This window comes from Lutjanus erythropterus, chromosome 3 (assembly GCF_056507025.1).
Source record: "Lutjanus erythropterus isolate fLutEry1 chromosome 3, fLutEry1.hap2, whole genome shotgun sequence".
In the NCBI taxonomy this organism is placed as follows: domain Eukaryota; kingdom Metazoa; phylum Chordata; class Actinopteri; order Lutjaniformes; family Lutjanidae; genus Lutjanus; species Lutjanus erythropterus.
The window spans coordinates 17,626,708-17,639,579 of record NC_139319.1 but is presented as its reverse complement, the minus strand read 5'-3'; the positions used below and the strand labels follow the sequence as shown (position 1 = coordinate 17,639,579).

Sequence of the window (12,872 nt, the reverse complement as noted above, 5' to 3'; positions counted from 1 at the left end):
CGGCTTAATGCTAAAAATAGACGGTGCCTGACTAATTGCTAAAACATTGGAACTCATCGTCAGTCCTTTTACGTACGGTGCGATGTGAGTAATGACAGAGGAGGAGAGTTGAGTTAATGTCCACCTGTCAACAACTCCTCTTGCTGGTGGATCATTTGTGCCTGGCTAGATGACAGTTGCAGGCAGTTTCTGTCATACCTGTGATTGCTGCGTCTGTTTATAAAGTGGCTGGAAGACAGTCGATCTAGTTGGGATGCATGAGGAAAAAATGTGAGGAGGAAGAAAAATCACCGTGCAGATAGGTCTCTCTCCGTCTGAGCTCTCTGTGAATTACATGGTCTGTGATTGTTTTTCTCTTGAGAGTTAGTCCTCAGATAAAACTTTTTTGAAGCACTCGTCCGTTGCGTGTCACTTACCTGATCATCTTTCAGATGCTGCGATTGTATTTATTGCCGTTGCCGGGCGACACACGAAAGTGTATTCTTTAAATGGCAACGGTGGCATCATCTATGCATGTATTGATTTTGCTTATTGAAAAGGGAGACCGTCCTTCATCGTTCATGTCCTGCATTAATAAATACTCTTGTTCCGGTGACTAATACTTGAACACTGATAACTGTGACGGAGAGACATTACAGCTGCATTAAATTCATTTTGTAAGAGCTGTTTCAGGGCTACCTACAGAGAAAGTTCACATACACACAGCCCCTTAAAGGCTACTGATGATTTTTCCTGCGGTGCCACCAGTAGGGTGACATTTTTGGCTTTTAGTTAAATTCCATGACAACTACTAAATGGATTGACACATTTTTACAAGCATTCGCATTTTACTGACATAGACTCAGGGTGGGAAATTAATTATTTTAAATGTCTAAAAATCTATTAGCCACTAACAAACAAAACCACCAGCCACTCAATAGTGAATTACTATTTTCTGTCTTAAATCTACTTAACACTTTTATACCAGCATTTATCTGGTAGCTGGTGCTTTTCCTACCCTGCCTATAAAGATGGACGGCGTGTCTCCGCTTCCACCCACTGTACAAAAATAAAGCCAAAATATCCTAAATATCGGCGCTGCGGCTTTGTGCTGGTGACGTCATTTGGAGCCGGAGTCTGTGCATTAATGATCAGAGCTGGAGCTGCAGTATCAAGCTCCTACCCATAAACCCCTCCTACTCAATAGTGACTAGGGCTCAGCTGCTAATCATGATGTCAGATCACTGTTTTATAGCATCAAATAAGACAAACAAGACTTTTTTTGCTCTCCAGACTCCAGTTAAGAGAAGAACTTCTATATGGCTCATCCGTACACCCCAAGACACATATAATAACTCTACTTCTGCAGGCTGGATGGTTACCATTCCACAAATGATGTCACAAATATACATCTCGAATATTTTATTTACCTTTTCGTTTATTTACTTAAGGCACTGACTAATACAATACTTTTTTTTGCAGAAACTCGAAATTCGAAATAACTGAAACTTGATGTTGCTTATTCATAGGTCGGAGCCTGCATGTTCCAGTGGAAGTTGTTGTTATTCAGAAGGTTAATATTTTGGCATAGAGCTGATTAGATCGCCCCCAGACACTGAATTTAATTTCAGATTTTGTAGCGTATCTCAGAATGCACATTGTCTTGTTTACTAGCAGGTGTTGACCACACTGGTATGGTGGATGGGCAGACACACCTCAAGTCACGGTGAGCATGGCATCTACTTTTTTTTTTTAATAGGCCTGTCTATGAGCTTTGACTGGTAGCTTCACAGCCTCACAGAGCTGCTCGTATGGCTGTAGACTCTCATTTTTCTTCTGCAGTTTAAGCTTTGTGTGTTTTAGATGCCCAGCTTTAAAGATACCTTGACTGCAGTCGTCATTTGCCATTACCAACCAGCGTAACCTTTAACCATGTCAGAACTATACTGTGTATGCAAGATCAGTCATTCTAAGGATGACTGATGGGAAAATCCTGCCGTTGAACATTCAAAACCCCATCGCTGAACATAATGCAGGGTTTCACAATCTATCAAGTGAACTGCATGAAGACCCTCGGGGAGGTGCTTGTATCTGCGCGGCCCCCCCTTAGCAGAGTAGCAATCTAGAAGCATTACCATGGCTTGTGGGCTCATTACCCGGGTGCACTGCCTGTTAGGCGAATGGCAGGGTCACATCCAGGGCTGCATCCAGTCTGTAACTTAATACATATCACACAGCGGAGCAGATTTTGAGGTCGGTGAAGCCACTTCACGGGTTTCAGCATCGACATGACCCATCTTTTAGTGACTGGAAAGAAATGTGACATAGCTCAGAATTCCCAAAATATAATATTTGCCTGCATCTTTGGGTGTAATAAAACAAGTTACAGCCAGTGTAGATCAAGTTGATAAAGTGCTAAATATTTAACAGCCACTCAGTTCATCTGCAGTTTGAGCTGTGTTAATGTGAAAGAGAGGACTAAATTAAACCTGAAATGAGGTTGCAGCTTGAAAGAAAAATCTTCAATTGGATTGATGTTGTCAGTTAGTTTGATAATGATAACGGTAATAAAAGTTAAACCTATAAACATTTATATCTTTAATTAAGATATTGATTTGTCTGGGCTACTTTTTACACTACTCTCTACACCTTTTTTTCTCTTTTAATTTGAGTGCCTGCTTTAAAATCTAAAGTGAATTGTATTGCACAAAGGTCCACTTATAGGTTAACTATTTGAATTTCAAGAAAGTTATGAAATAAGCGGCATTAATGTGTGTCATTTAACCTGTAGGGAAATGTTCAGAATTCTATTCAGTCTGTTCCCTCTCTCATTTTTCTCTCGGCTTTTTGGCCCGTTCTTTGTTTGACGCACAGTTGATGATTTTCATCTAAAATTGAGTGAATTTGAAGCAATTACAGCCACCCCAGGCCGTGAACTCTTCAGACCTCTTTCAGTATTACTCTTTTATCTGAAACCACATCAAAAAATTAAATTGAAAATAACGAGAGAGGTCAACTGGCATGTCTTCGGCTCTTCTGATGCCACCCACTCAGTCCTACGTAGCTTATGGGTTTGACCTCGGAGGCCTTGTCATGACCTCTCACTAAGGTCAACAAAGTCTCGAGCAGACATGCTGGAAGTCAATCTCACACACAGACTATAAAATCATTTAATATACTCTCTGAAACATTTGTGCAACCTTCTGTAAACACCCGCGACCTCTTGTGTGGCCTCACACACATGCTTGAAGCGTAAAAAACAAGCTTGCACAGTCACAGCTACATCAACAACAAAGCAAATAATCAAGTTTGCAGTGAAAACCTTTTTCTAAATTAGGGTTTGTGCAAAACCTTCAACCCTTAAAGCAACAGTAATCAATCACTTGTAGTGAGAAGTCTACATAATTATCACCTGGCTCTGCACTAACCCCTCTGTGAAGTTTTATATTGTCCTCCGGCTCATTGTTTTGATTACCAGGCCCACGACTTTACTGAGTCTCACTGTTCTCATAGTGTGGCTTTTATTTGGAGAACTTTGACACCCTACCATTAAATTTATGTTGACTTATACAAAAGTATTAAAATTTGTCTTCGAAAGATGACTCTCTTGTCAGTGTTGGATTCTCTTAGCTTCTTTCATCTCTAAAGAACTTTGTAAACCTGTATTGGCTTCGTTATACAGAACGTTATCATTGCTCACTGTAAGCAGTTAGAGAGCCAGATGTGTCCTACATCTGGTTGGTGGAGACCAAAGCAGAGCTAAATGTTGAGTAAAGCCCACACCTCCACACCAAGTACTATAACTACAGCTATAAAAAATGTTGTAAAAATCATTCTGACACGTCCACAAGGGCTGCAAATAACTATTATTTCCATAATCAATTAATCAATGAATTAGTGATTCCCAAAGCCTAAGATGACGTCCTTAAATGTCTCATTTTACTCACAACATGAAGACTTTCAGTTTATTGTCATATAGAAGTAAAGAAACCAAAAATATTCACATTTAAGAAGCTGGAATCATGGAATTTTGATTTTGTTTCCTAAAAAACAATTATTTGATTATCAAAATAGCAATGAAGGGATTAATGATCAATTAACTGATTAATAATTGCAGCTCTAGAATCCATATTACAGCTATAAAGCTGCAGTCCAGACATCTCCATCCACTGGAGTTTTATAAAGATATATTCATAGTTACAGTTATAGTTATTGGTGTGGACGGTGTTTAAATATGGGACATAGTTTAATTAGGTTTGCACAAACACAACTCCATGAATGCTAATAATGCTCCTTATCTGTTAAACGTGCAATAGTTTTTGCTGACAGTCTGCCAAATCAACTTTATTAGGTTATAATATGTTTGTGTTGTGTTAACAACTTGTTTCTGCTGCCCCCAAGGTACAATTGAGGATCTGTCTCTGCAGGTTTGAAGTGTTTTACATCACATCAAACGTTTAAGTCTTATACAGATAATCTGCACAGTTATTCCATTATTCTTTTTTTCCACATTAGCCCTCCCCCCATTTCCCCCTTCTGTCTCTGCCCTGTTGACTTTTATCACACTCTGTAATGTAATTTGCAATTAAAATCTAAGTGTGTCGAGATGCATGAAAAAGCCTCTGTACTCAAGCCCCTCTGGAGCCGTGGATACATACAAGTGCCTAAACCCGTGTGAATTACGCCTCCAAATGAAAAGCAGAGTCTTGTCAATTACCTTCCCGCTGTTTCTCTGTATTTATATTCATCCTTCACTTTCTTTATTGTGCTCTCCGCACAACTGGGATGTTGCTCAATAACACCCAGTGTGAGGATCCTGAATAATGCCACCGTGAAATTTCCTATTCAAGTCGCCGGCATGAAAAGTCTTGTTCACACTCTCTCCTTCCCTGTCGTCATACACAAAGCAGTGAGAGCCAGAAAGTGTAGGAATAATATTTTTCTGATATTCCAGTTGCGGTGAGATGGCTGGGTGTGTGACTCAGGGGTAAATGAAACGCACATCACTCTAGATTTATGGACCGGAGATGGCACCGGCACAGCGCATGAACGGCTCACTGCCAACGTGGCGTGCTGGAGGACGGCAGAGGCAGATGCAGGAGACTGAAATGTGCTTTGAGTTAATGGGGTACATACTGCTCTCGCACAGCAGCAGAAAGTTTTGCCGCAAACAAGGAGGACACTTGATTTTGGCTCCGAGGCTTGCTTTTGATGATGTTGAAAGATTGTTTGCGCTCCCTTGTTGGCAATTGGCTGGAAACATGCTGATGAGAGTGTGGAGGCCTTTTTCATCTGTGTGCTATAACCATTACCTGAAATGGCTGGTTGTAAATCAAAATTGGAGCAGTTAAGGAGGGGGCTGTTTGCTCTCTGACAGCAAAGGAAAGTAAGACACGAGAGTAATGAAAAATGTGTAGTGTGACTTTTAACAAGTATTGTGACATCTTTTTGTTGTTAAAGTTGGGTTTATTGTAATGAGTTAATATTGACTGGAACCAACCAAGCTGCAAAATAGGTTTTTATAATCATAACGAAATTCCATTTATGTTTGATAGCTTTCTTCCCTGGCAGAGTTTTGTTTTTTTCCCCTTAATTGAGTTTGCAGATTAATTGCCTGTAAAAACCTGTTGCTTTCCACTTCACGCTCAAATGCAAACCAACAAGAACTTGTTGGTCTTTTTTACAGGGAAAATGTCAAATATCCGTGCAGTCAGGAAGAGGCAACAGCTGAACAACTTGGTCGCCATGGTGACGGAGCTGGCCAGACCGGGATGCACTGTTGTGGATTTCTGCAGTGGAACGGTACGCGCGTCCATCCATCCATCACTCCAGCTTTGCTTGTATATTCATCACTGCACCTTAGACTGCTGCTCCATTAGCAGCCCGCTGAAAGGGACTATTTCCCTCTAATGTTTTTCTTTCCTCTTTAAATGGAGTTTGTCGTTGGCCTGCGTGCAAAGACAGGCCGTTAATGTAATTACACTCATGAAAATGCACGCTCGGAGCAGCAGCACTACATGGCTGAAGGGTCAACACTTGGTTGGAAAGGGCAGCGGTAATCATGACTCTGTTGATGCCCCTGTTGATTTGTGTCTGTTTTCCTGTTTTTGCATTCCCCTCTTTCATTATTCTGTCTCTCAGGGCCATGTAGGAATTGTTCTGGCTCACACGCTTCCGGATTGCCAGGTAATGAGTGTATTTCAGCAGATGTGTGTGTATTTCTGTATGTGGTGTCTTGTTTTTCCGTTTTTTTCAGACTATGTACTTTTGCAAGGCACTGACATTAATTTCTGACTTTTTAAGGACTGAACGATAGACCAGTAGCTCAATTAATAAAGATAAAAAGGGGGTCATTCATCATTAGATGCATCCCTATAATACTGCTGTATTGTTTTTCTTTTTTATCTTCTACAATACTTTTCTTATCTATCTTTTCACAACCAGTAGTTTAATTATTATTTTGATTGCTGTAATTTTTGACTCATGTGACTCATTATTTATTGTTTTGTTTATGTTCTTTTATATGTCCTCAAATTAATCGAATATATTCAAAGTTACTCAAAATTAATCTATTCTTTTTTTATTGTTGTTCATGTTGAGAGCATTTATTGTTTTTTCATATGTGGATCTCAGTGTTTAAACGTGTTGCCATACAATTAAATGTATCACTGCGCAGTCCAGGTCATGTATGAGAAACTAGCGATCACATGCAGTCGTGTGAGTTTGTTTCTGTTTTTATTTTAGGTCATCCTTATAGAGAATAAAGAGGAGTCCTTGGTCAGAGCCCAGAGTCGTGCCGCTGAGCTCGATCTGAAAAACATCGGCTTCATTCAGGCCAACTTGGACTACTTCACCGGACCGTTTCACATCGGGGTGAGCAGAACTACTAACAAGAGACGTGCCTTTGCGGCAATTTTGTCTCCATTTATTTGGTGATTTGAATCTGTAGGAAATATGGTAACCATTTCAGAAATTTTACTTATTTTCGATACCATAAATTAAAATTTTTCTTTGGTCTTTTTGGTTTGCTAATAGAAATTAGTTCATTGTGTCTAAATGTGCAAGTTCATGTACACAAATATACACTCAGTCAAAACACATCACAATAAAGTACTTTAATATTACTTGGACACTTATGCAGTCTGAAAAAGTTTATAGGCTGAAGCTACAGTTTATTATAACACATAATATTTAACAGGATGAAACAACAAAACAAACAAAAACAAGCAATCAAACCACAGATAATCAAAATAACAACAAAGATGAAACAAGACAACACAAAAAACAACATACTAAAATTAACTTGCACCCTGTAAGTTCCTGTACCCCGTCCTTCTGACCCAGTGTTACTATCTGATCATCCATTTTCATATTTGTTCAGTTTGTTATTTTAAAACTTACTTAATGTTCTCCATTTTTTCACTTCAGCTGTTCCAAACATTCTCCCCTTTAACTGAAATACCACTAAAACCCCACTAGAATTAAACCGTAGCTATAGTGGAAATAAAATTACGATAAGTTACAATTATCTGTATATTTTATACTTTTGTAATTATTATAATATTGTAGCCATAATAGCACTGATTTAATACAGTTTGTTTCAAAGTACATGTCATTTGCAATGTTAAACTGTAATCGCAATTTCCAAATTAGATTTTTTTTTTTTTTTTGCAAATCGAATTGCTTTTCCCACTTACACAATAGCCTTCCAACAGGCAAATGAAGAAACGGTTCTGCCGCAGGGAAAATGTAATTAGCAATAACATTTGGTGTGCGAACTCCAAAGCTTGGGAGAAAAAGTTCTCTTTTGTCCATGAAAATACGGAGAATCAGACTCTGCCACAATGATCATCTCATTAAATTAAAACTCACTGCAAAGAAAATGTGATAATTCTACAACATTGATTTATTTTATAGCATTATAATGTTTTAACAGCCTTTTAATCAGAGTAATTATCTAGTTCTATATTGACATAATCTAACTAAGACATTATCATGAAGCTTGAAAGCATTGTTGTCTTAACAGTTGTTGTGACTCTAAAGTGTATAGAGTATTGACCTTTTTTACATTTTCTGTCTGTGATATAAAATGTTAACAATAATAATAATCAAGCCCAGTGCTTCTCATTGCTAGTCATGTGCTGAAATAGAGAAGTAAACACCTCTGATTAACACTGCATAAGCAATGTGTGGCTTCCTACTCTGCCACAATCACAACTTTACTGTGAGGTGTCTGAACATTGTATTTTTAGTCTGAAAATATTTTTATATTTCAGAGAAGCTCAGCCACACATCACATAGAGAGACATGTCAGTCCCTCATCTTTTTCCAGAAACTGAAAATGCCAACATGCAATTATTTTTGTCAGTGCAGCTAAGATGGCTTTCATTTCCTGAAGTGGAGCTTTTAATCAGAACCCTTTTAGTGCTCTGCACTTCAGTCAAGCAGTGTGTGTCACCGTCAGCTCTCTGATTATTGGAAAGCCAAAAGGTACTTTTACCCGGTAAATGAAGGACAAAGGGTTAAAGGATATTTTCAATGAGGAATATTAATGGCTCACTTGTCTGTTTGTTCTTGTTTACTGCAAAACTCTGCTATCCGAAGATGCTTTTGGTTTGCTTTCAAAAACTTGTTGCCAAAATATGGAGAATTATGCTCTTACTAAAGTCTTTAAGAGTCACCTTTGGATAGGAAAGAGTTTATTTTTTGGAAAGAGTTGGTAATAAAAGTAAAAGTGGTTGCCACTGCCAGCCATTTCATGTTTTATGCAGGCAACATTTGGCCATGTTATCCTTTTACTTCTTGATTCATCACACATTTTTATACCAGTATCACTGCCAAGACTGCAGTTCTGCCTGTTTGTGTTCATAAAGGGAGCGTTCGTGCCAAAATCAAAAATACATCATTTTTCTCTTACCTGTGCTGTTATTTGTGCATGTAGATTGTTTTGGTGTGAGTTGTTGAGTTTTGGAGATATCAGTCGTAGAGATGTCTGCTTTTCCTCAAATATAATGGAAATCGACGACACTCAGCTTGTGGTGCTCAAAGTACCAAAAAAATACATTCCGACTCATCGGCAACGTTTCTTTACAGAAATTGTGACCTGATCACTCAAGATAATCCACAGACTTTGATGTGAACAGTCTGTAGGAACTATTTTCTTTTACCAAATGCTAACAGTATCACCACACAGAGGGCAGCCTGCATCTATTCATGGATGAGAAGTTACAGCTCAGTCGAAGACGACGCCATTAACGTTCAGGGCTCCTACAAGTGCTGAAAGTCCTTGAAAACACTGAAGTAATGTTTTCAAGGATTAGAAAGTGCTTGGATTTTTAATAAATGGCTCAAAAATTAAATTATAACTGCATTATTTTCACAATGAATCACCCTCTGATTGAAGAGTTAGCTTTTTAGAAAAAGAAATAAAATAAGTCAGAGAGCGCCTGATTGATTTCACCTTTTGAACAAAATGAGGACGACTCTGCTTGAGCCTCACTTGCCCCTTTGCCTGTGTGGCTACACTTAGTGTGACCTGTCAGTCTTTGCTGATGTGTGCCCTCTGATGAAACAGTAAGTGGGAGAATAACAGATGACAAACTGCTTGGCAGTTGCTGTTTCAATGAGAGGTGGCTCGAAAAAGAAAAAGAAAGAAAAGGATATTATTGAAAGCCAGGTTATATAGGAGACCAAGTCTACATACAGACAGGTGATACACTTTGAAATGTGAAACTTTGTGTGTTTTCCTTTAATTTGTCACCCTTCTGTAGAATGCTATCATGAATCTTTATTTTGGTTGTTATGGGGACGAAATGAAATAAGGCCTAATTATTTTGAGAATATATATGTCTATAAAATAATTAATTCATTTACCACAGCTGTAAGGTGCTGGAAAAGCTTGAAAATGCACCATGACAATGATTGAAAAGTGCTTCACTTTGACTTAGAAAAAATTGTGGGGTCACTGACTATTTCACAAGCCTCTCGTCCTTGAGTAGATGCACACGTCCTTCTGCGCAGTGATACGGCTAAGTGTAGTTCAACAGGAAGAAAATGGCTCATACTGCTGCTCAGAGCGAGGATTTTAATTGAGTCATGGTTTTGTGGTTGGTTTGTTTGTTTTTCCCTCTGAGCAACATAAGCTTAGCACCATCTAGTTTTTTTATACTGAAAAGAAGGCAGACCTCTCTACAGCCAAGACCTCCAAAACTCAGCAACACACACGAAAACAATAGATGGACAAATGGTACTACAGGTAAGAGGAAAAACATGTATTTTTGATTTCGAGGTGAACTGTTCCTTTAATGAACACGAGCAGGCAGAACTGCAGTCTTGGCAGAGATGTTGGTATAAAAAATGAGTGGTGATTCAAGAGGTAAAAGGATAACATGGCCAAGTTGCCTGCATAAAACTTGAAATGGCTGGCAGTGGCAAACATTTTTACTTTTATTATCAACTCTCTCCAAAAATTTACTCTTTCCTGTCCAAAGATGATTTTTGTAAGAGTATAACTCTCAATATTTTGGCAACGAGTCTTCACACTTTTCCCAGTTCACTCTTTCCTCTGCATTTCTACATTGTTGTTGAGTTTTTCAAGTGTATTTTTCTGTGCTTTAAGCAACGAGGGCAACCTGGTTCCATTATAAATACTTTTTTCCTCATTGACTATAATGCATTATAATTACATTTATTTTGTAATTTAATTGCATATGACTTGTTATTTTGAAATGGTTACTCTCCATCACTGCTAGCGTCCTATTAGACATGTGTGAAGTTATTATTAGATTATGATTAGATCCCTGAGTCCAAGTTGACATTTGTACCAAGTTTGAAGAAACCAAGTGTTTCTGAGATATAGCATACATGAGAGTGGGATGGACATGAGGTCACAGGGAACTTGACCTCTGACCGCCAAAATCTAATCGGCTCATCCTCGAGTCCAGGTGGTCATTTGTGCCAAGTTTGAAGAAATTCCTTCAAGGCCTTCTTGAGATACTGCATTCACAAGAAAGGGATAACCCAAAAACTCAACACCTCTTTCCATGGCTGGTTTTTCAAAAAATTGTAAATCACAGCGGTCCTTCAGTCATGAACATGCAAAAAATAATTTAGGCTGATGAGTCCAGTATGCAAGATTAGCTGCAGACCATCACACACACAGGCACGCTCACACACACTAAGCGATTGCATGATCCCCTCCACAATTTAGATGGACGTAAAATGAAATATGCCTATTTTTGATTTTGGGATGAACTGTCCCTTTAGGATTAAATGTCCTGCTTAGTAAATGTGTTTAATTCTGCACAGCTACCTGCAACAATGCAATAAATATTTTATTGGCTTTCAACCTCTATGCTTAATGAGGCAAAAATAAATAAAATTCAGCACTGCGTAGCAACCGCCAGCTGTGAGTCAAAACTCTTGCTAGTCCTATTTAAGACACCCACCTTCATCTACGGAGATGTTGACTTTTCAAACTGGTAATTGCCATCGATGTAGAGCAGATAGGTCCTGAACCGTGGTTAATTATGGGCTGTGTGAGTCTGGCTGGTGTCACACAGAAACCAAGGAGACTAGTAGCCGACTAAAACAGATCTTTGGGATTAGAAAAGGAGGATTTCTCTTACCTTATTTAGAGTCTCTGAATTTCTGTTTTCCTGCTCACTCTCCCATAGGATCTTTATCATCATCACTCTTAATCATTGTTGTTATTTATGTGTCTCAGGTCAGTGTGTCTCCCCCCCAAACATGTTGGGGAGATCCATCTTTCCTGCCATTTGTCATAGCCCAGAAATATCCAGCTGCTCTAGTAGCCTCGCTTTAACTCTCTCTGGGACAAATAGGAATATATATGTACCTACTGTAATTAGCAGTAGCTATTGTTCCAGCATCGTCACTCCACTGAGACCCGTTCCACTTGGCAAGAAGCAAACAGCACAGATTATTCTTCTGTAAAATATGTGGGTGTTTTGTTTTTTTTGTTTTTTTTTTCTAGCCTAGCTGGAACATTTATGTGCACACATGGATTTATTCTTCCACAGGATATATGAATGTTTAGATTTATGTATGAAACAGGTGCTTAAATTTGTCCTTTTTCTGCACTGGGTGAGATTCTTACCTCAACATTTATGCAGCCTCAGCTGTTGCCTTGGCTTAGCTTCCTCCTGCATGACAGATATTCCTACCTGCAGGAGCCACCAGCCATCACACTCATTTTAATCCTGTTATGTATAATACATGGTCCCCATTTTTAGTCACATTCATTTAATCAGGCTAATTAAGTTGAGGTGTCCCTATTCTTAGTCAGCGTCGGCTCTTCCTGTCTGCAGTCGCGTGTCCCAACCAGGTGTTAGTCTGGTATCAGAGCCAGCCTCTACATACGATGTAGTATGTAGAGGCTGGCTGTCTGCTTAGTGTCCTAAGTGTACAGTGTTTTTATTCCCTCTCCTGTCAGATAACATTGAGCCGACAGACCTCGCAGGCAGAAACGCTGTGGAGCTTGAAGTTGATTTGGATTGTATTGGATCCAGGTCCTTTATTGGTTCTGCTTAAGGGTCGGATTGTTTGCAATTGATTCTCTCAGTTGACTTCTTTATGTTTGCGTAAAGAAAAATGGTATTGCTCGCTGGTATGGCTTTAAGCCTTATGTAGAAATGGGTATTGATCAGTTCCAATAATGGCATGCCGGCTATAATTCCAATGCTGATGGTATTTAAGGATTGCAGTTTTTTTTTTCTTGGTTGTTTGTTTTGAATACTTTTAGGGTGTTCATCTCCAGTTAAATGGAACTTCGCATTTACCTTTGAAAGGAAAGCAACTCTTTGATTCTATGTAATCGCTCTTTCTAGTCTGGTCCACACAAATAAGCGGCAACATGTTTTTATATAACTATA

General features: G+C 38.8%; 1 protein-coding gene across 1 annotated transcript in view; it reads left to right on the top strand.

Annotated features, from left to right (window-relative positions):
• gstcd (glutathione S-transferase, C-terminal domain containing) overlaps nt 1–12,872 on the top strand; it is an 80,336-nt gene that overhangs the window by 46,583 nt on the left and 20,881 nt on the right. Inside the window, exons 5-7 of the mRNA XM_084715241.1 lie at nt 5,666–5,781; nt 6,121–6,165; nt 6,724–6,852. Of these exons, the coding sequence (XP_084571367.1) occupies nt 5,666–5,781; nt 6,121–6,165; nt 6,724–6,852 (290 nt within the window). The remainder of the gene's footprint in view (nt 1–5,665; nt 5,782–6,120; nt 6,166–6,723; nt 6,853–12,872) is intronic.